The sequence below is a fragment of the Galeopterus variegatus genome, unplaced genomic scaffold (assembly GCF_000696425.1).
Source record: "Galeopterus variegatus unplaced genomic scaffold, G_variegatus-3.0.2 Scaffold150, whole genome shotgun sequence".
In the NCBI taxonomy this organism is placed as follows: Eukaryota; Metazoa; Chordata; class Mammalia; order Dermoptera; family Cynocephalidae; genus Galeopterus; species Galeopterus variegatus.
The window spans coordinates 284,165-305,000 of record NW_007726261.1 but is presented as its reverse complement, the minus strand read 5'-3'; the positions used below and the strand labels follow the sequence as shown (position 1 = coordinate 305,000).

Here is a 20,836-nt window from a genome sequence, read left to right as displayed (position 1 = left end):
TTGGTGCGAGGTATGCTCCTCCACCTTCCTTCTCAGAATTTTATCCACCTTTGACTTCATCCTTAGAAGATTTTTGTTCTTCTTTAAATTCATTTTCCATGAGTGAATCCAAACGAGGTAAGAATCAAAACTAAATTGTAAGAAATCATTATAGTTAATTTTCTTTAAAAAAAAATGTGTTTGGCAATTATTTAACTGACTCTAGGTAGTAGGTACCTGCATTATTTTCATTGGAGCTAAAAGTGTAAAGCCGAAGCCTGCAATTTTGAATTGACCTTGACTGTACTGTGTTATCACGGAGATCAAGGAGCAAAGGCCTGAGAATAGCAGTGTATGTGGCACTGGTTTTTATATTGGATAGTTTGTTAAGCTGAGTGTTTACTGTTTGGGGGATGAAATGATGTTTAATACTTTCTCTAAGAAAGAAGAATCTTCTCTTAAAGGGTCTTTCAGACAGGTTTTCTAGCCTTTTAAATTCTGATCTAGGCAAACACTAATTTTAAGACTAATTTAAAATCTGTGTTTAGAATGATAACAATTATATCTATTTTAGACTATCTATTGAGCTCAGCAACCGTTGGCTTATGCCTTAATTTTATAGGGGATCACTGAGTTTTGGGGCTGGCTCCTGTTTCTGAAATTGTAGGTTTAATATATACTTTAAACAATAATGAAAAAATTTCATATTTTTCTGAGGCATTGTCACATAGTTAAAGGCCAAAAGTCTAAATAACTGATTTAAAGAATTACGACTGAAGAGATTAATATATATGGGAGACAGAAGGGAAGAGAGGAAATAATGGAGTGGTAGACTAAAGACAGTAATTGAACCTTACTGATTTTTTAATAATATGAGTTCTTGCTTCATGTTTTCAAAAAGAGAGGCTCTTTTCCCATTTAATTGTGAATAATTTTCTTAAGTCTTTTTAACAGTCATACATAGTAGGCTCTGCCTTAGTGTATTTCTCTAAAGATAGCTTTTTATTCAAATTTGTTTGACTGAGGGTTATTTATGCCCTTGGTTTTCAGAGGGAAGGAAAAACTCCTGAGCTCTGAGTGTCAACAATGAGCAAGAAAGCTTCTAGGGACTGGGATGGGAAAATAAAGTGGAAAGCCATAGCCAGTAAGCTATTAAGCTCTGATGTTCTTATTACATGATTAGAATGAAAAGGTCTGTTGAAGTTTTTTTATTATTTTAGATCTGTCCACCTCAACTTCTAGAGAGGGAACAACGCTTAACATCAGTAATTCTTCCCTTTCGCTTGTAAGTGCCACTTCCTCTTTTGTAAATACCTCGCTTCAATTGAAAATAGGTCTTTTACTTAAGTAACTGAGTTATTTGAATGATCATGACCTCTCCCTTAAATTTCGTGTGTGCTGTGGGAAATATGATTATTAGACTCTTCTGGAACATTCAGTAATAAATGCTCTATGTTTAAGACTGGATCTATCAAAGCAAATTAATCACTATCATTAATCTTACACTAGACAGTATAAGAGGCTTTAGCACAGTATAAACAAATCAAGGAAATATAAGATCAAGGCATGTTAATGTGTATACTGTTGAAGCAGAACAATTACCTGTTACTTTTAACAACTCAGATGATTAAAAAAGGGGGGGTGGGCCTAGAGACCAAAAGAGGAAAATGTAGAGACAGTCAGTTTTTAATATAGAAGATCATTAAGGAGGAAGAGTGCAGACTTCAATCTGTGAAGAATATCTTATTCTTCAGATGAGTTCAGTTTCCTTCTTTAGTGACAGTACAATACTTATTGCCTTCTTTTTTCTTTCCTTATTCTTCTTGCAGATAAATGGACCAGGTAGCCTGTTTGCTTCTGACAGTTTCCTGGGAATTTCAAGTCATCTTAGAAATGATTTTGGAAACTTTTTTGGAAGTGCAATTACTAAACCATCTCTATCAGTGACCCCAAGACATCCCCTCGAAGGAACCCATGAATTGAGACAAGCCTGCCAGATCTGTTTTGTAAAATCAGGTCAGGACCAAATGAGTGGGCAGAGAGTATTAAACTAACTGATAATCAGAAAGTTCTTAGGAATTTGTAAATATATGTAAACAATAGCAGGTATTGTGACTCTAGAAAGAATTCAAAATAAGAATTGAAAAGAAGCAGCAGTTATATTGAATTTGGGGCTTTGGGAGGCTAACAGGATAAGTCTCTGGTCTTATTTGTTATAATTTTATAGAATCATGTGGAATAGAATACCTGACTTTTGGAAGCTTTTAAAATTTTTTATGAAATTTCTTATGTTCTAAGTATACCTTTAAGAATTTGATAATTTTCGAGCTGGCCGATTAATTCAGTTGGTTATACTGTGGTGCTCATAACTAAGGTTCGATCCCTGTACCGGCCAGCAAAAAAAAAAAGAATTTGATAATTTTCAAATAGAGCAAGAACTAGAAAAAAGCATAAGACCAACATATGAAACAATGTTTATGAAAATTAAAGTACTTTCTGTTAGTTTGTTTCATATCTTTACCCATATATGAAGTGAAATAAATGCAGTTTATTCTCCTCTGGAGTCAACTTCATTTTCTTTCTTAGTTTTATGTGTTTTTTGGCAGCTAGCCCGTACAGGGATCTGAGCCCTTGACTTTGTTGTTGTCAGCACCACACTCTACTGAGTAAGCTAACCAGCCAGCCCAGTTTTATGTTTAACAGTGTTCTTTACTTTTTATAAGCCATCAGAATTCCTATCCACATTATTTCCCTAATGGTTCAATAAGGGTATGTGTTGGCAGGACTAGTGTTGGATAGAACTTTGTATTGTTTGATAAAAGGCAAAAATCTACTTTAGTAGCTGCATCCCATGTTGGGGTTGTGAAAATGGCATGTTTGTGGGAATTTAGTAGTCAGTGTTTATCTGTTCACATCTGCTTGTAAATGCGCCTGTAAAACAAAATGATACATTTTGTGCATATGAGCAATCCTTTCTACATCTTTTTCAGGCCCTAAGTTAATGGATTTCATTTACCATGCTAATATAGATCATAAATGTAAGAAAGATATTTTAATTGGTAGGATAAAGAATGTTGAAGATAAATCATGGAAAAAAATACGTCCAAGACCAACAAAAACAAATTATGAAGGACCATATTATATATGTAAAGGTATATATTGTAATTAATTGTTGTACATTACATAAGTGATAAACTACAGTATTTGCTATATTTTTCATAATGGCTCCAGTACTGATTATTCCTTAAAATGTTTAGACAGAATTCATAGCAAGTCCCTAGGATTGAGACATTAGTGTTTTTTATATTATTATTATTATTTTTTAGACTATAAGATATTAAAAACAAAATAATAAAAAAGACTATTTTATAGTTGTTTATGGAAATAGGGCTTTGACCAGGTTTTAAAAAGAAAATGGTCTCAAACTTACAGTTCTCTGACTTAGTCTAAATAGAATCAGAACACTGAGCTAAAGCTTTGAAAATGTTACTGTGTTTGAAATGCTTTTGACAGGGAACTTGGTATTTTCACTTCTGTCCATCCACTTCATCTGAAGAAGCTTTGAATGTCCCTAAATGATTTTTTAAACTTAGGTGGAGTATATGAGAGTATCGAGGCTTTTTTCCCTGTCTGCAATAAAAATAATTTAGGCTTGAAGTGTTAATACCGTCCCTGAGTGACAGTAATATGTGTATCATTGTTTGAAGCTGTCCATGAATTGTTATAAAAATCCATATGATGCCCTAAATGTGTTTAATATTTGTTGGCTTCAAAAAAACAGTTGCTTTGTTTTAAATGTCTTTTCATTCCCTGTTTTTGTAGATGTTGCTGCCGAGGAGGAATGTAGATATCCAGGCCACTGCACATTTGCTTATTGCCAAGAAGAGATAGATGTCTGGACTTTGGAACGGAAAGGGGCATTCAGTCGTGAGGCTTTCTTTGGTGGCAGTGGAAAGATCAACCTTACTGTGTTTAAACTACTCCAAGAGCATCTTGGAGAATTTATATTTCTTTGTGAGGTATTTTCCCCAGGACTTATTTTCCACTGTAAAATTGGTGATAGTTTCTTCTTTTATTACCTTTTTTGATTGACACATTTTATGTATTTATGGGTACAGTATGATATTTCCATACATGTGTACAATGTGTAATGATTAAATTGGAATAATTAACATATCGCTCACCTCAAACATTTTATCATTTGTGTTGGGACCATTTAATATTCTCTCTTTTAGTTATCTGAAAATACACAATAAATTATTGTTAACTATATATAGTCACCCTAACTCACCTCAAACATTTTATCATTTGTGTTGGGACCATTTAATATCCTCTCTTTTAGTTATCTGAAAATACACAATAAATTATTGTTAACTATATATAGTCACCCTAAAGTGCTATAGAAAACTAAAACTTATTTCTCCTATCTAGCTGTAAGTTTGGATCTGTTAACCAACCTCTTGCTATCCCCCCATTCTGCTCTCTACTTCTGTGAGATCAACTTTTTTAGCTTCCATGTATCAGTGAGAACATGTGGCATTCATCTTTCTCTGCCTGGCTTATTTCACTTAACATAATGTCCTCGAGGCCCATCCATGTTGCCACTAATGACAGGATTTCACTCTTTTTTTATGGCTGAATAGTATTCCATTCTGTACATATACTACATTTTCTTTATCCAGTCATCTGTTGATGGACACTTAGGTTGATTCCATGTCTTAGCTATTGTGAATAGTGCTGCAGTAAACATGGGGAGTGCAAATATCTCTCTGACATACTGATTTCCTTTCCTTTGGATAAATACCCAGTAGTGGGATTGCTGGATCAGATGGCAGTTCTATTTTTAGTTTTTTGGCATGAGGTGGTCTTATTGTGTGTTTTTGTTCTTTTTTTAAAATTTTTTTTTATTGAATCAAAATTGATTATACATATTTTTGGGGTTCAACATTAAGATATGTTGATCAAATCAATATTACTAACATATATATTGTTACAAATCATAATTATTCTTTATCCCCCTTGTCCAATCTGTCCCCATCTCCCCTCTCCTCCCCCCTCTAATTACCCTAGATTTCTTCTCTCCTTCTGAAAGAATAATGGTTACTCTGTTGGTTTGTTGCCTAGATGTTCTGTCCAATGCTGAGAGGTGTGATCAGGTCCCCCCATATTATCATAGAGCAGATGCCTCTTCTGTCACTCTGAAATGGGCTTTGTGGGGAGAGACATCCTCTTCTTTTCTTTATCTCTGCTTGTGACTCTCCTTGTGTCAATGCACTCCAGTAGTTGGCAGACCATCTGCATGGTGATTGTGGCTTCTAGTCGCTTTTGCGGCAGCCATGGTTATTGTGGTGGCTGTGGTGGGCCACCCACATGGAGGTGACGTTTTTGGCATGCTCCTTGGTACTGGCGGTGTGCCTGGTTGTGGGGTGTGTCTGGTCCCCGGCTCCATACTTGGGTCCCAGGTGGGCCCCAAGGTGCTGACACAGTGTGCCTGGTTGTGGGAGGGGGGGTCCAGTCCCCTTCTCCATGCCTCGGGTCCCTGGTTGGGCCTCGAGGTGCTGGCACAGTGTGCCTGGTTGTGGGAAAGGGATCTGGTCCCCGGCTCCAAGCCTCCGGTTCCCAGGCAGGCCCCAAGGTGCTGGTGGTGTGCCTGGGCCGGAACTAATTTTTTGTCCTTTGCTTCTAATATAGTTCCTGTGGGAACCAGTACTTGAGCTGTGTGGTTGAGCTAAATTGCTGCTTTGCTGCTGTTTCCCTAGGGAAGGCTTTTTGTGCAGCTCAAGGTTTAATGGTTGACCTTATAGGTACTTCTGGCTCTCCAGAGACCTGGTGGATCTGGATTGTGTGGAAACTCTGATCTGGGTCTGAGTTTTTTCATCAAACTACACCCCATGCAATTCTGCATTCCTGACCAGTTTCTGAGTGGTCCTGTACTGATTCGGGGGCAGATTGGCTGCCCTTGCTGTGCCCCAGTGTTCTCCTGGTGGGCTTGTCTCCCTCACCGCCCGTGCTCCAAACACTTCCCATGGGGTGGGCCCTGCACTGGTCCCTTGCTATGACTCAGCGGCCTCTGAATGTCTCCCTTTTTTCAGTTGTTCTGGCTCCTCCCTCCTGTGGGGGTCCGTGGGAACCCTGTTAGTGGTCTTGCTGTCCTGGGGGCTGCCAAGACCCTCTTCTCCCCTGCTGCCTCCAAGCAACTCCATCCAAAGGGCACAGCTGCGGCTTCTGCTGGCTCCTGCTCCATGTGCTCAGCAGTTCCAGCCTTAAGGTGGCTGCGGCCCAAAATGCTCAGGGCAGTTCTTTCTCTCATCATGGTTTCTCCCACCTTCATGAACTCCATAGGTCTCTCCTCTTCCCCTGAGCTCCAGTGGCTCCAGCTTGGCTGATGTTACTTTTCTATAATTGTAAATTGGTTGATTTGTGGGAGAGAGTGATGCTGGGAACGATCTATTCTGCCATCTTGACCGGAACTCTCATTGTGGTTTTTTGATTTGCATTGTCCTGATGAGTAGTGACAACCATTTTTTAAATAACTTGTTGGCTATTTGTATGTCTTCTTTTGAGAGATGTCTATTCAGATCATTTGCCCATTATTTTAATTAGATTACTTGTTTTTTTGCTGTTGAGTTGTTTGAGTTCCTTGTAGATTCTGGATATTAATCCCTTGTTAGATGAATATTTGCAGATATTTTCTTCCATTCTGCAGGGTTTCTTCACTGCTGTTTCCTTTGTGGTGCAGAAGCTTTTCAGTTTGATATAATCCTATTTGTCTGTTTTTGCTTTTGTTGCCTGTGTTTTTGAGATCTTCTTCATAAAATCTTTACCCAGACCAGTGTTCTGAAGCATTTCTCCTGTGTTTTCTCCTAGTAGTTTCATAGTTTTGGTCTTTAAGTCTTTAATCCATTTTGAATTGATTTTTGTACATGATAAGAGATAGGAATCTAGTTTTATTCCTCTGCATATGGATATCTAGTTTTCCCAGCACCATTTATTAAATGACTGTCCTTTTCCCAATTTATGTTCTCAGTGTCTTTGTTGAAAATTAGTTGGCTGTAAATACGTGGATTTATTTCTCGGTTCTCTATTCTGTTCCATTGATCTATGTGTCCTTTTTTTTTTTTTTTTTTTTTTTTAATGCCAGGACCATATTTTGGTCACTATAGCAGGTAGCATGATGCCTCCACCTTTGTTCTTTTTGCTGAGGAGTGCTTTGGCTGTTTGGGGTCTTTTGTAGTTCTGCACGAATTTTATCATTGTTTTTTCTATTTCTATGAAGAATGCCATTGGCATTGGTAGGGATTGCATTGTATCTGTTGATCATGTTGGGAATTATGGTCATTTTAACAATATTAATTCTTCCAATCCATGAACATGGAACGTCTTCCAATTTTTTTGTGTCCTCTTCAATTTTTTTCATCAGTGTTTTATAGTTTTCTTGTAGAGACCTTTCACATCTTTGGTTAAATTTATTCTTAGCTATTTTATTTTTGGGGGTAGCTATTATAAATGGGATTGCTTTCTTGATTTCTTTTTCAGCCAGTTCATTGTTGTGTAGAATCTCTACTGATTTTTGTATGTTGATTTTGTACCCTGCAACTTTACTGAATTTGTTCATCAGTTCTAAGAACTTTCCTATATATTAGTTCATGTCATCTGCAAACAGGGACAGTTTGACTTGCTCCTTTCCAATCTGGATGCCCTTTATTTCTTTCTCTTGCCTAATTGCTCTGGCTAGGACTTTCAATACTATATTGAACAAGAGTGGTGAAAGTGGGTATCCTTTTCTCGTTCCAGTTCTTAGAGGAAAAGCTTTCAGCTTTTCCGTGTTCTGTATGATGTTGGCTGTGGCTTTGTCTTACATGGCCTTTATTGTGTTGAGGTATATTCCTTCTATACCTAATTTCTTGAGAATTTTTATTATGAAGGGGTGTTAAATTTTATCAAATGCTTTATCTCCATTTATTGAGATGTGATTTTTGTCCTTCATTCTGTTGATGTGGGTGATAGTTTCTGATTACAAGTCCAGTAGTATAGAGTTCTTAGTACAGGTACTGACACGCAATAAAGCATTCACTCAGTAAAAGGTAGCCACTAGTATTATCAAAAAGAATAGTATTAAGACTTCATATTGAATATTAATTGGTACAAGTATATAATGTATAAGTTTGTAAAGGTATTGAAACTAAAGCAATATTATTATGTTTTTATAATAATCCTTCTTCTCTCTCTCTGTTCCAGAAATGTTTTGATCATAAGCCTAGAATGATAAGTAAAAGAAATAAAGATAATTCTACTGCTTGCTCTCACCCAGTTACAAAGCATGAGTTTGAAGACAATAAGTATGTTGGTAGTTTCTAACTTTTGTAGTGACAAAATGTATTCTTTTCTTAGATCCAAATAAAACCAGTAATAGTATTTGTGCAGGCCTTTCCTCCTTTCCTTTTGTTGTTGTTTTGAAAAACAATGATTATTTTAAAATGCCTTTTTGTATATTTGGCTGGGAATTTAAAAATTAATTATTAAATTGATTATTAAATATGGAAAGCATTATTGATTTACAGCTTCTCATGACATGGATTTAAGTATTTTATGGCTTAAAATATAATTATCCCCTCTCCCTATTAATCCAATAATTGCATACAATGATTTATTTTTTCTGATAATATTTAAAATGTATTCTCCTTCTAGAACTTGGCATTTATATACATATATATATATTTTTTTCCTTTAATTTGAAAAAGCTGTGGCAGAACGATGTTAAAATGTCACTATGTTTTCATCTTAGGTGCCTTGTCCATATTTTACGAGAGTCAACAGTAAAATACTCCAAAATACGTTCTTTTCATGGTCAATGTCAGCTTGATTTATGTCGACATGAAGTTCGATATGGCTGTTTAAGGGAAGATGAGTGCTTTTATGCTCATAGTCTTGTGGAATTAAAAGTCTGGATAATGCAAAATGAAACAGGTAGGCCTGTGGGTGACTGAGAAATATGTCTCTTCAGAAGCAGTCAGTGTTTGGTGGAACAGGAATTTGGAGACCTACTCTTCTCCAGCAACCTGATGTGGCAACACTGTTGATTTTGTCCTGAGCTTTAAGCTGTGTAGTCACTTGATTTTTGGAATTGCCTATTTTGAGTGTGGTCTCATGTAATTAATTGTTGATACAAGTTCATACATATAGCATGGATTTGTGGGGAAGAAAGATTCCTTAGACAGCGGAAAGAGCTGTATTTGTAAATGTTCCATTTTAGAAGAGAGTATTATCATATTCATTTATCCTTGGTGATGGATTAGGCCACATGAGAATAATTGGGGAATTGAGGATTCTCTAAATCTGACTGCAACCAGATTGGTAGACTGTTGTTATTATACATAGAATTTAAAAGAAGGCTTGTACATTTCCCAGGTATCTCACATGATGCTATTGCTCAAGAATCTAAACAATATTGGCAAAATTTGGAAGCAAATGCACCTGGAGCTCAGGTATTTTTCTCTTGTGTGTTTTCTGCATTTGTATTCTTTCTGGAATTGCCTAATGGATGTTGGTTGTTAGCAGAGGCAATTTAAACTTTCAGTCCAGTTACTTTCTTCATGTTCATTTAGTTGAGAAATTCTTACGTGAAAAAACAATTAGCATTTTAGTTGATCATCATAAACTAAAAAGTAGGCATTCTACTTTCAGTCCAGTTACTTTCTTCATGTTCATTTAGTTGAGAAGTTCTTACGTGAAAAAACAATTAGCATTTTAGTTGATCATCATAAACTAAAAAGTAGGCATTCCACAATAGCTGCCAAGAGTACAGGATACTGTTTTCTTATTTAGCTTAACTGGCAAAACAATTGGGCTCTTGGGCATTGGGGAATCTTGGAGTGAGGGAGATGGATTATGTTTATAGTTTTGCTTCCTATCTGGCATAACTTGTTTATTTACTGCTTCTCCCCACCCCCAAAACACCAAACAATTTCAGTCATCAATTCCAAAGCTGACTTTTATAAACTGAGATTTGATATATTGACAAAATAAAATAAAATTTAAAAAATTAAAAATTAAAAAAATAAACTGAGATTTGACATCTGTAATCTGCTTTTGTCATATTCTCTTGCATTGGGAGAGAACTGGAAATTTAGTTATCAGAGCATATTTATAATGGTCAAATCATGGATCTAGACAAAAACAGGAAATTGTACACCATTGTGAAAAAAATATATATATAGCGATTTAGCATTTTATTCTCAGAAAACTGGTTTTCTGTTAAAATTAAAACTAATCTTTTAATTGTTTAAGGTACTTGGCAATCAAATAATGCCTGGATCCCTTAATATGAAGATAAAATTTGTGTGTGCTCAGTGTCTGAGAAATGGTCAAGTCATTGAACCAGATAAAAACAGAAAATATTGTAGTGCAAAAGCAAGGCATTCGTAAGTATTGTGTGCGCAGAAATAATGCATTTTTTGTAATGTTTCATAGGTATGACATCATACGTATGAGAAAAAAGATTTAAGGCTTTGAAGAGAGCAGAGGAAGGTAGACAATTTAGAAGTAATTATAAAACAAAAGGGAAGAGATTTTTAGGATTTAGTAGCTAAAACTTCAAAACTAATGTTTTTCCTGTATTTTATCAATTCTTTGTTCAGGATTTATAGGGAATGTTTGTAAATATGAACAGGAAGTGAAATTATAGAATCATAAGGCATTTCTTTAGGAGGTTTGAGAAAAAAAGTCTCTGGTCCTTCAGGTACAAACTTTGTACCTCTCCTTTGTATTTTGCCTTTTGCCAGTGTGTCTTTGTTTTTTCTGAACTCCATTTTTCTTAGGTGGACCAAAGATCGTCGTGCGATGAGAGTGATGTCTAATGAACGTAAGAAGTGGATGAACATCCGTCCTCTCCCCACAAAGAAACAAATGCCTTTACAGTTTGATGTACATACGTAATTTTTAAGCCACTTTTTTTAAATTAGGTGTTTCAAATCATTAGAAATTAGTAATTCAGATTGAAACTCAAGCTTTTAAAAAATGCTCATTAGTAATAATGAAATTTAAATGGTTCCTCTGTTTTCCTTTCCCTTTAGAATGTGTGTGGTTCTATAACAGTTTTCATGTTGACTGGAATTTTATGAGTTAGGTGGAAAAAGTAAATAGATAATGGGATCGAGAAAAAGTTATAGTCATAATTTAACTTATTTTTAGATGAATTTTAGGAGAAAATGAGAATTTCATTTAGTTTTGATTCCTCAGGTTCTATATCAAACTCAAGGCCTTCTGTATTATTATGAATATTGTTGATGAGTTTGCTTTTATCATTTCTTTCACTGAAGGAAGTGATACTAGCTAAAAAATACCCAACTTTGTAAGATTTTCTAAAATAAACCCAAAGGAAAATGTTCAATGTTAGAGAAATGTGCTCCTCAAGAACTCTTAGAATGAAGATATCAGACCAACTTAAAGTTAGGATGTATCTCACTCATGCGGTGGCCTGTTTCATCTTGGTACATTGCAGTGCCTTATGTGATCTTGGGGGTGATATCCAAGCAAACCATTTGAGTTGTATCTGGACTTTCCTCTTCACAAGAGGGTCTGGAGAGAGTCTGGAGGTAGTTCACTGTGTGAGTTAATGGACAGGGACACTTGGAGCATCAACAAGTCATAAACTCTCTGCCCCAGTGGAGGAAATATGGAGAGAACCTTTTTTCTCTTTTGCCCAGAGAAGCAGGGCATATGCTTGTAGAGTCTCCTTGTAAATAAGGCCTCCCTCTCTGAACTGCCAGAGAGAGTTAAGGAAGAGCTAGAAGGATTTTTCGTGACCTAGAGTACCTTGTAGTTTTTTAAAACTTATACAAGTAAGAAGGTTTACAAGCTGGTAGTGTCTTTGTGTTTTATCCAAAGTGGTTTTAGACTCAGATTTAATCAATGGGTTATGTAGGAAGGGGAAAGAGGTTTTTGGGAACCGTATCCTCTTGTGCTTTTCAAGATAATGGAGATGTGTATCAAGAGCTTTGTTAGAACGAGGACAACTGAGAAAAATTCTACTTCATGAGGCAGCTGCCTAGGACTACTGATTATTCTCTTTTCTTTTGTCTTTTTTTTTTGACGGTAAGGCGATTGCAACCCTTGGCTTGGTGTCGCCTGCACCACGCTCAGCCAGTGAGCGCACCGGCCATCCCTATATAGGATCCAAACCTGCGGCGGCAGCGCCGCTGTGCTCCCAGCAGCGCACTCTCCCGAGTGCGCCACAGGGTTGGCCCCTACTGATTATTCTTTAATCTTGAACGTGGTATACTGCTATGCAATGTTACAGTAGCTTATTTCCTTTTCTTTTCCTATCATATTAGGTATTGCTAAGGGACCCTTTTTCTAAAAGAAAAAATAATTGTGTGTCTGTGTGTGTAGGCAGTTTGGTGAGTTGCAGAGAACGGGTTTCAAAGTCTGCCAGAGGGCCCTGGTCAAGTTATTCAGCCTCAGTTTGCTCATCTGGAAATGATCCATAAATAATTACATCATAGGGAAAATGACACATGATGGTGTTCTGCAAAAACCCAGCACAGTGTCTGGCCTTCTCCTTTCCTTCTCTTCTCCCTGCTTCTTGTCATTGAGCTTTGAAAGACTATGGTAAATGTTTCCCTAGTGATGTGACTAAGTACTTAGTGGGGTGTGCCTGGGAAAGGAATATGATAAAGTCAGTCACAAGACTGTTTTATTGACTACTGACTTTATGCAGAAGATTTAAGGGTGGGGTCGCTGGCATAGGTCCAAGGGAGGAAATGTGCAGTGGTAAGGGTGGCCTGCTTTTAGAGTTTTAGCAGAAACAAATGCTAAGCAGCTAGTGTTACAAAAGCTAGGTAATATATAGGGCCAGCTCTTGTTGTAACACAAACTAAGATAAGCTAAAAATTACTTGTACTAAGATTTATGGTGTACAAAGACAAGGAGATGATGATATTTAAGAATGAGCTCTTGGCGTAGAGGTTTTCTTGGTTCTGGATAATCGTGATTCTTAGGGAAGTCTGCATTCTGCTGACTACTGTCACTTTATTTTCCTACCAGCATCACTGTATTGTCTTTGTTAAGTAAAAATGCAAGTAATCAGGAGAGGTATTGTTTGAGAGCTGTGTGACTATATGTCCTGGTTAGTGTAATGACTATGCCAGGATTGGCTATAATAAGTTAAATTTCTGAATTTGTTCTAGCACTGTTTAGTAACTATTGGAGTAGACTGCGGTTTCTTTACTGCTTCCCAAGTGCTGACTTGAAGTCATCCAGAGTGTTATGCAGGGAAGAATAGGAGCTGTCAGACTGAGAGGGCCAAAGGTTTTCATGTGGAGATTAAATGTTCTAAATAAGTGATTTTGCAGATATTTTCTTTAAGAAAATGCTCCATACTCCAATTCCATACTTTACTTTCTTTTGGAAATTTTCTATCATTATCATATATTTTGGGCTTATGGTCAATTTGAATAGAATCAAATTAATCTTATTTAAAATTTTTATTACTAAGCATTATCATGGATAATAATGCTTATTTTCCTTAAATATAACAATTAGTCTGTTTTACTAAGTGTACTCTATCTTAAATCATGTTCACATTTTTTTTTTTTTTTACACAGCTGTGCAACCATATTGCTTCTGGGAAAAAATGTCAATATGTTGGGAACTGTTCCTTTGCTCATAGTCCTGAGGAACGAGAAGTATGGACTTACATGAAGGAGAATGGAAGTAAGTTGATGTTTTAGCTGTGTCCTTGACATTTGTGAAATCTAGCTCGTCTGACAGTTTCTTTCCTGTCTATAAATATGTCAGTTTCTTGTAAACACAGAAAGCAGCTTGCATTCCAAACAGTTGTACTGTGTTTTATTAGTAGCTCTCCTGGTGACAATGGCTGGAAAATATGACCACAGCCTCAGTGGAGCAGAATCTGACATCTGATCTGTGTTGGGTTAGGTCACATTTGGATACAAATATATGGGTCTTTATCCTTTGATGTAATAGATTTGTTCCTGAAAAATGGTCTGGGGAAGTTCAGTTCTTCTATTACTATGTGAATCAGATCGTCTTATCCTACTGTGAATAGTCACCCCTGAATTAAGCAGGTTAGAATTGGGGATTTCTTCAAGGAGGCCTTACTGATAGAACAGGCCCAGATTTAAAGGCCCTAGGAGAGAATGTTTATGTTGGTCAAATTTCAAGTTTATTGTGAGAGCCTTTGAGAGGCGCCTCAGACAACCTTTCACTTTTGACCATAAATGTCTTACTACAGAGATCATTGCTCTTTCATCTTAAGTAAACTGATAGAAATACATTGACTGCAATCTCTGGATTACAAGAACCAACTGGATTTAAGAGTGTCACCTGCCATGTTCCAACCACGTATAAAGTCAGTGACTTGCATGGAAGGGACTTCCTCTAGGTGTCTTGCTCCGAGTAATAAGGACAGACAGCCGGGACTTACTGAAGATGTCCTTGCACATTAGGGCTCTTGCAATGACTTCTGCTACCACTGGACTTAGTTTATCTCTAATCATATCCTGATGATATATTTTTAGAAACTCTTAAGAAGACAACAAAGCCAAGTTTTGACCAGATTCTCATTATCCAAGTTTTTATTTTTTATTTGTTTATTTATTTTTATTTTTTGTCTTTTTTTTGTGTGTGTGACCGGCCGCACCGCGCTCAGCCAGTGAGCCCAGTGAGCGCACCGGCCACCCCTATATAGGATCCAAACCCGCGGCAGGAGCGCTACTGCACTCCCAGCGCCACACTCTCCCGAGTGTGCCACGGGGTCGGCCCATTTTTTTGTGACCGGCCGCACCGCGCTCAGCCAGTGAGCCCAGTGAGCACACCGGCCACCCCTATATAGGATCCAAACCCGCAGCAGGAGCGCTACTGCACTCCCAGCGCCACACTCTCCCGAGTGTGCCACGGGGTCGGCCCATTATCCAAGTTTTTAGCATAGCGTTTCTCAACTGGGGAAAATTTTGCCACACACCCTCCCTCTCCCAGGAACATTTGGCAATATCTGGAGACTTTTCAGTGTCATGACTTGGGGGAAGGTGCTACTGGCCTCTAGTGAGTAGACTCCAGGGATGCCATTAAATATCCTGTAATGCACCAGACAGCCCCCACAACACAGAATTATCGAGCCGGAATGTGAACAGCACTGAGGTTGAGAAACCCTGGTGTTAGCACTTGGCAGTAATGCAGAATAATACACTTGTTCTTACCATAGGAAGCAACTGGCAGCCACTGCCCAGGACGTGGTCACAGTTGTGTTGTAAATTGCACCTCAGCATATCAGTCCTCTGGGACTGTGGCCTGATTGGTGGACTACCAGCAGGGTCAGAATCTTGGTCCTAGCAGTGGTATGTTTCTCATCTTTCTCAATAAACAGTGAGGAGGATATAAGCCCCAAGGCCCCCAAGCCATGTAAGTAGCTGTGTGTACTTGTGGCACTGACAACGAGGGTGTGGCATAGGGCGACATGTAGTAGTGCCAAGGCTTTTTTGGCAATGCCCTTATGATGATTTTTGAGTTTTAAACACCCCCAAAGTGTCTTGCAAATGCAGGGAGAAGTTCATTCATCTTGAAAACTAATCTTTGTGGTCTAACGGTCCTGAAGTTAATTCTTACGCATGAGGGTTTACTGGCTGCTTGGACTGGACTATTTCTCTGTGTCTAATATAATCATCCTCCTTCAGCCCTCTGGCTTTTCTTTTGAAAACATACACTGATGGATACAAAAAGTGTGCACGCTGTTGCGTGTATTTAAATGGTGTTTAGTTGTTGGTACTCAAAGTAATTCATTTTTCTTAGTACAAGATATGGAGCAGTTTTATGAACTCTGGCTAAAGAGTCAAAAAAATGAAAAAAGTGATGATGTATCCAGTCAGTCAAACAGGGAGAATGGAAAACAAATTCACATGCCGACCGATTATGCTGAAGTTACTGTAAGTACCATGGGTTATTTCACTGCGCTTCTGCTTCTCAGTGTTGATGGAGCCTTGTCTTTCCTGCCTCCTCCAAAACCTGGCTCCCTGCCTGCCTTTCTGTGGTGTCTTCATCTTCTCTCTTCAGTGCTTTCCTACCATCAGCATAAGTCTCCTTGTGCTAAAAAAATTCCTTTCCTTGATCCTTTTTCTGACTTTGGAGCCGGAGAGTTGCAAGTCCAACCCTGGATCCTCTCCTTACCTGCTGGGACTCTGGGCAGATTATTTATATCTCGAGGGGGTTGTCATGGTGGACAAGTGAAGTACAATGAGTCTATGACACTTACCACAGTGGTAGGCCACAGAGGTGCTCAGGACATGTCCTCCAGTCCCCTCATTCCCTCCTCACTGCCTGCAGCCTGGTCCCTCCCCCTCCATGGTTCAGTGGAGACATTAAAATGCCGGTGGTCTGTTACCGTTTTAGTTATCTTTTAAATATTTCAAAAAAGTTAAGAGGACTATATAATGAAAATCTGGAGCCCACCATTTCAAGTTAACTGATGTTAGCAATTTATTTTATTCGCTTTTGTAAAATAAACACATTACAGATAAATTTGGGACCCTATTTGTCCCCTTTCCCCGAGGGACCAGATCCAGTGTGTTTTTTCCAGGCCATGTTTACATATTGTTGACATATTTATTCTTAAACCATCTGTAGTTCTGCCTGGTGTGTTTTTAAAAATTTATGTTGGGCTGGCTGGTTAGCTCAGTTGGTTACAGCACAGTGTTATAACACCAAGGCCAAGGTTTCTGATGCCCATACTGGCCAGCTGCCCCCAAAAATAAATAGATAAAATAAAAATAAGAATTTACAAAAGCATGTGTGTGATGCTGCTTGTTTCTTATGATTTTTGGCTCCTTTCCATATTGATTCAGTTGGATCCAGGTTCTTTGCCCATTGTGGGGCACGTGTGTGGCCTGGTCTCGCCATGTCTCTCTATTTATGAGGTGCCTGTAAATACCCACCTCTGTCAAGGTTCAGTGCTGATTCCCTTGCTGCCTTTACTTAAGTACTCCTCAGTGTTCCCAGAGTGAGGTCACCCCAATTTGCTGGATCATGATATTTACCTGGGGTGTTTAATAAGATAGATTCTTTGGTTAGATCCCAGGCTTAATGAGTCAAAATCTGTTTTTATTCAGTGTAGCTAATTCTTTTTTTGGCAGCTGGCTTGTACAGGGATCTGAACCCTTGACCTTGGTGTTATCAACACGATGCTCTCCCACGTGAACTCACTGGCCAGCCCCTGCTTGCTCCTATTTCTGACTTTGAGTTCTGTGTCTTTGTCTGGCTCCCCCACCAGATGGTACTCCCTGAGAATGAGTCTAGGTCTTAGATCAGGTGGCACTAGTCCTCCTGGTGCCTGAGAGAATGAGAGGACACTCAGACAACTCCACTGATGGGCCCCCTGTCTTTGCACATACTTACTAGGTGGACTTCCACTGCTGGATGTGTGGGAAGAACTGTAACAGTGAGAAGCAGTGGCAGGGCCACATCTCTTCCGAGAAGCACAAAGAGAAGGTTTTCCACACAGAAGATGACCAGTACTGCTGGCAGCACCGCTTTCCAACAGGATATTTTAGTATCTGTGATAGGTACGGAGGTTCTTAAATTTTTCACGTGAAAATTGCTGATCTCACATGACTTTCATGAACATGATATCAGTAGACGGAGTGTATGAGAGAGAAAGTCTCCTGATATTGCTGTGTCCTGACAGACCCTAAGAGGTTTTGGGCTCAGAGTTTATAGTTGCTCATTGAACATTTTCTTCCCTCTTCTGGAGTTACCGTGGTCCCCCCTCATCTGCAGTTTTTCTTTCTGTGGTTTCAGAAAGATATTTTGAGAGAAGGAAAGAGACTACATTCACATGACTTTCACTATAGTATAATTGCTCTATTTTATTGTTATTTATTGTTGTTAATCTCTTAACTGTGTCTAATTTATAAGTTAAACTATCTCATAGGTACGTATGTATAGGAACATACAGTATATATAGGGTTGGGTACTTCTGAGGTTTCAGGCATCCCCTAGGGGTCTTGGAATGTATCCCCCTGAAGATAAGGGGGCCTATTATATATGAAAAGATTTGTCTTCTGATACTGGTTTGAAGTGTCTTAAGATAATTGAATAGAGATACATGTTCATTTAAATTTGTCCAAATGATCTCTGAGTTCACAGCTGTGATTCTCTAGTACTTCACCACATCCTCAAAGTAGATGTTCATTATATTTGAGACAGCCTTTACATTTCATTTCAAGGGTAAATCTAGAACTTAGGTCAAATGCAAATGTTAGCATTTAACAGTAGCACTCCTTTCTTCAAGTTTTCTTAGGACATTTTCTAGTGAAAAACTAGATAATTTTGAATTGCTCTTCATTTTGTTAAATTGTTGTTTATATTTAGCTTCCAAATTTAGATCCATACTTATCTGTACGTAGGTTGCTAAAAAGGGTTTTCTTAGCTCATTTTAACCCAGATAACCACTGAAGGAAGGCATTTTTTACTTAATACCACGTCTGATTTCTTTCCACTGCATCAGAAATGACTAAAGTCTTTTTTCCCCCTTTAATCAGTACTTTTCCCTGAATATATTTAATTAGTTTAAAGTACTCATTTCTCTATCGTGGATGGTATGGCTGTAAAATACCTGTTTTTCTACGCTTAAGATTTCTAACTGAAAGTTGTATGCAAATCATAAAGCTAGTGAAGTACACATTTTTAAGAGTTGTGACATGATTCTTATAAACTACTTGTAGGCACTTACCATGCTGTCTTGTCCTAACAGGTATATGAATGGTACCTGCACAGAAGGAAGCAGCTGTAAATTTGCCCATGGAAATGCTGAACTTCATGAATGGGAAGAAAGAAGAGATGCTCTAAAGATGAAGCTCAACAAAGCACGAAAAGATCACTTAATTGCCCCAAACGATAATGACTTTGGAAAATATAGTTTTTTGTTTAAAGATTTAAACTAATATGCTGGCTTTTATGTACGTTACCTAATCAGAGCACTGACCAGAAAAATTGAAAGTGTTCTAAGGCACGTAGCAGAGGAGCTGCAGATTTTCTGCTTGTATTGGCGTCTATCGTTCCTCCTGAGCAGCAACCCACAGTAGGTAGGAAAATGGGCTGTTTCACAGTTCTGGCCACGCTCTCACAGAACCATTGGCTCCAATGGTGAAGTGACTGCTACCCGGTTGCCATCTGTTGAACAGACTTTTGGATGGATGAAGTGTGTTGGAAAAGAGGATAAGGTTATGTCTAGGATGACTCATTGAGTTGGTTCCTTCAGATAAGAACCATGATGGTAAGAGAATAAACACTGGTACTGGGATCAGAATACATGATGGATGAAATTCTTTACATGTTTTAGTGGAACGAATTTGTTTAATATAATAAAGTTTGCTACTTATCTGTATGTAGGTTGCTAAAAAGGATTTTCTTAACTCAGATTTTAAGCCAAATAACCATTTAACACTAGTATACGTTAAATGGGGTATTTTTCTGTATTTGTATGTTTCACTATAATAAGGGAACTGAGGAAAACGTGCATTGAGAATATTTTGAAAAATATCAATTGACTCAAGTTTTATTTCTTGGTCTTTTGCTATTTAAATGATGATTTTGAAAGATTAAACTCGTACTGTTGGTATTGCGTAGTGTCTGGACCAATATTGCCTGTAATAAAGATTTTATATATAGATGTCTTCCATTTTTTGGTGTGGTCCTTTCCCCACAAAGAATTGTTGACACTGGGTACAAAAATTACAAATTGTTTTTTTTTTTTTAAACATTTTTAGTTAAGCAATGAGTGACAGAATCCAAATTAGAGGGACATGAAAGCAACTTTCACTTACCCTCCTCTCTTCTGCATTTGGGCCGAATGAGAGGCTTCTCTTATTGATTGACAGGGTAACTCTTCTAGGGGCTCTTCTATGTTTATTCAAATGAGTTAGGTTAGCAGGGAGAAAAATGGCCAGCTAATAAGACTTGGGCTGTGGGATTCCACAGAGACACGGGTTTAGCATGACACCTTTGATAGGGCCGTTTTGGTTGTTGACAGAGACCACTGAAGGCATGGTCAGAATGGGCTGGCAGAGACAAGGAAGGGGCTAAGCCCTCCTCTCTTTAACCGTACCCAGCCTTCAGAGACTGGGGCCAGTGAGCTAGGGAGGAGAGCTGTAGCCAGTGGTGGGGGGTGGGAGGAACCAGTTTGCTACTTATCTGTATGTAGGTTGCTAAAAAGGATTTTCTTAACTCAGATTTTAAGCCAAATAACCATTTAACACTAGTATACGTTAAATGGGGTATTTTTCTGTATTTGTATGTTTCACTATAATAAGGGAACTGATGAAAGCGTGCATTGAGAATATTTTGAAAAATAATCAATTGACTCAAATTTTATTTCTTGGTCTTTTGCTGTTTAAATGATGATTTTGAAAGATTAAACTCGTACTGTTGGTATTGCGTAGTGTCTGGACCAATATTGCCTGTAATAAAGATTTTATATATAGATGTCTTCCATTTTTTGGTGTGGTCCTTTCCCCACAAAGAATTGTTGACACTGGGTACAAAAATTACAAATTTTTTTTTTTTAAAAACATTTTTAGTTAAGCAATGAGTGACAGAATCCAAATTAGAGGGACATGAAAGCAACTTTCACTTACCCTCCTCTCTTCTGCATTTGGGCCGAATGAGAGGCTTCTCTTATTGATTGACAGGGTAACTCTTCTAGGGGCTCTTCTATGTTTATTCAAATGAGTTAGGTTAGCAGGGAGAAAAATGGCCAGCTAATAAGACTTGGGCTGTGGGATTCCACAGAGACACGGGTTTAGCATGACACTTCTAAGGCACGTAGCAGAGGAGCTGCAGATTTTCA

The 20,836-nt window shown here is 38.0% G+C and overlaps 1 protein-coding gene across 1 annotated transcript; it reads left to right on the top strand.

The window, feature by feature from the left end:
* On the top strand, positions 1-20,476 carry ZC3H7A (zinc finger CCCH-type containing 7A). The gene is made up of 15 exons (XM_008591756.1): positions 1-117; positions 1,200-1,264; positions 1,809-1,995; positions 2,970-3,131; positions 3,802-3,998; positions 8,218-8,318; positions 8,765-8,946; positions 9,388-9,464; positions 10,267-10,400; positions 10,797-10,902; positions 13,584-13,692; positions 15,787-15,920; positions 17,389-17,552; positions 18,743-19,408; positions 20,220-20,476. The coding sequence occupies exons 1-14, from the start codon at positions 99-101 to the stop codon at positions 18,930-18,932; spliced, it is 1,827 nt and encodes a 608-aa protein (XP_008589978.1). The 5' UTR covers positions 1-98; the 3' UTR covers positions 18,933-19,408; positions 20,220-20,476.
* The last annotated feature ends 360 nt before the right edge of the window (positions 20,477-20,836 follow it).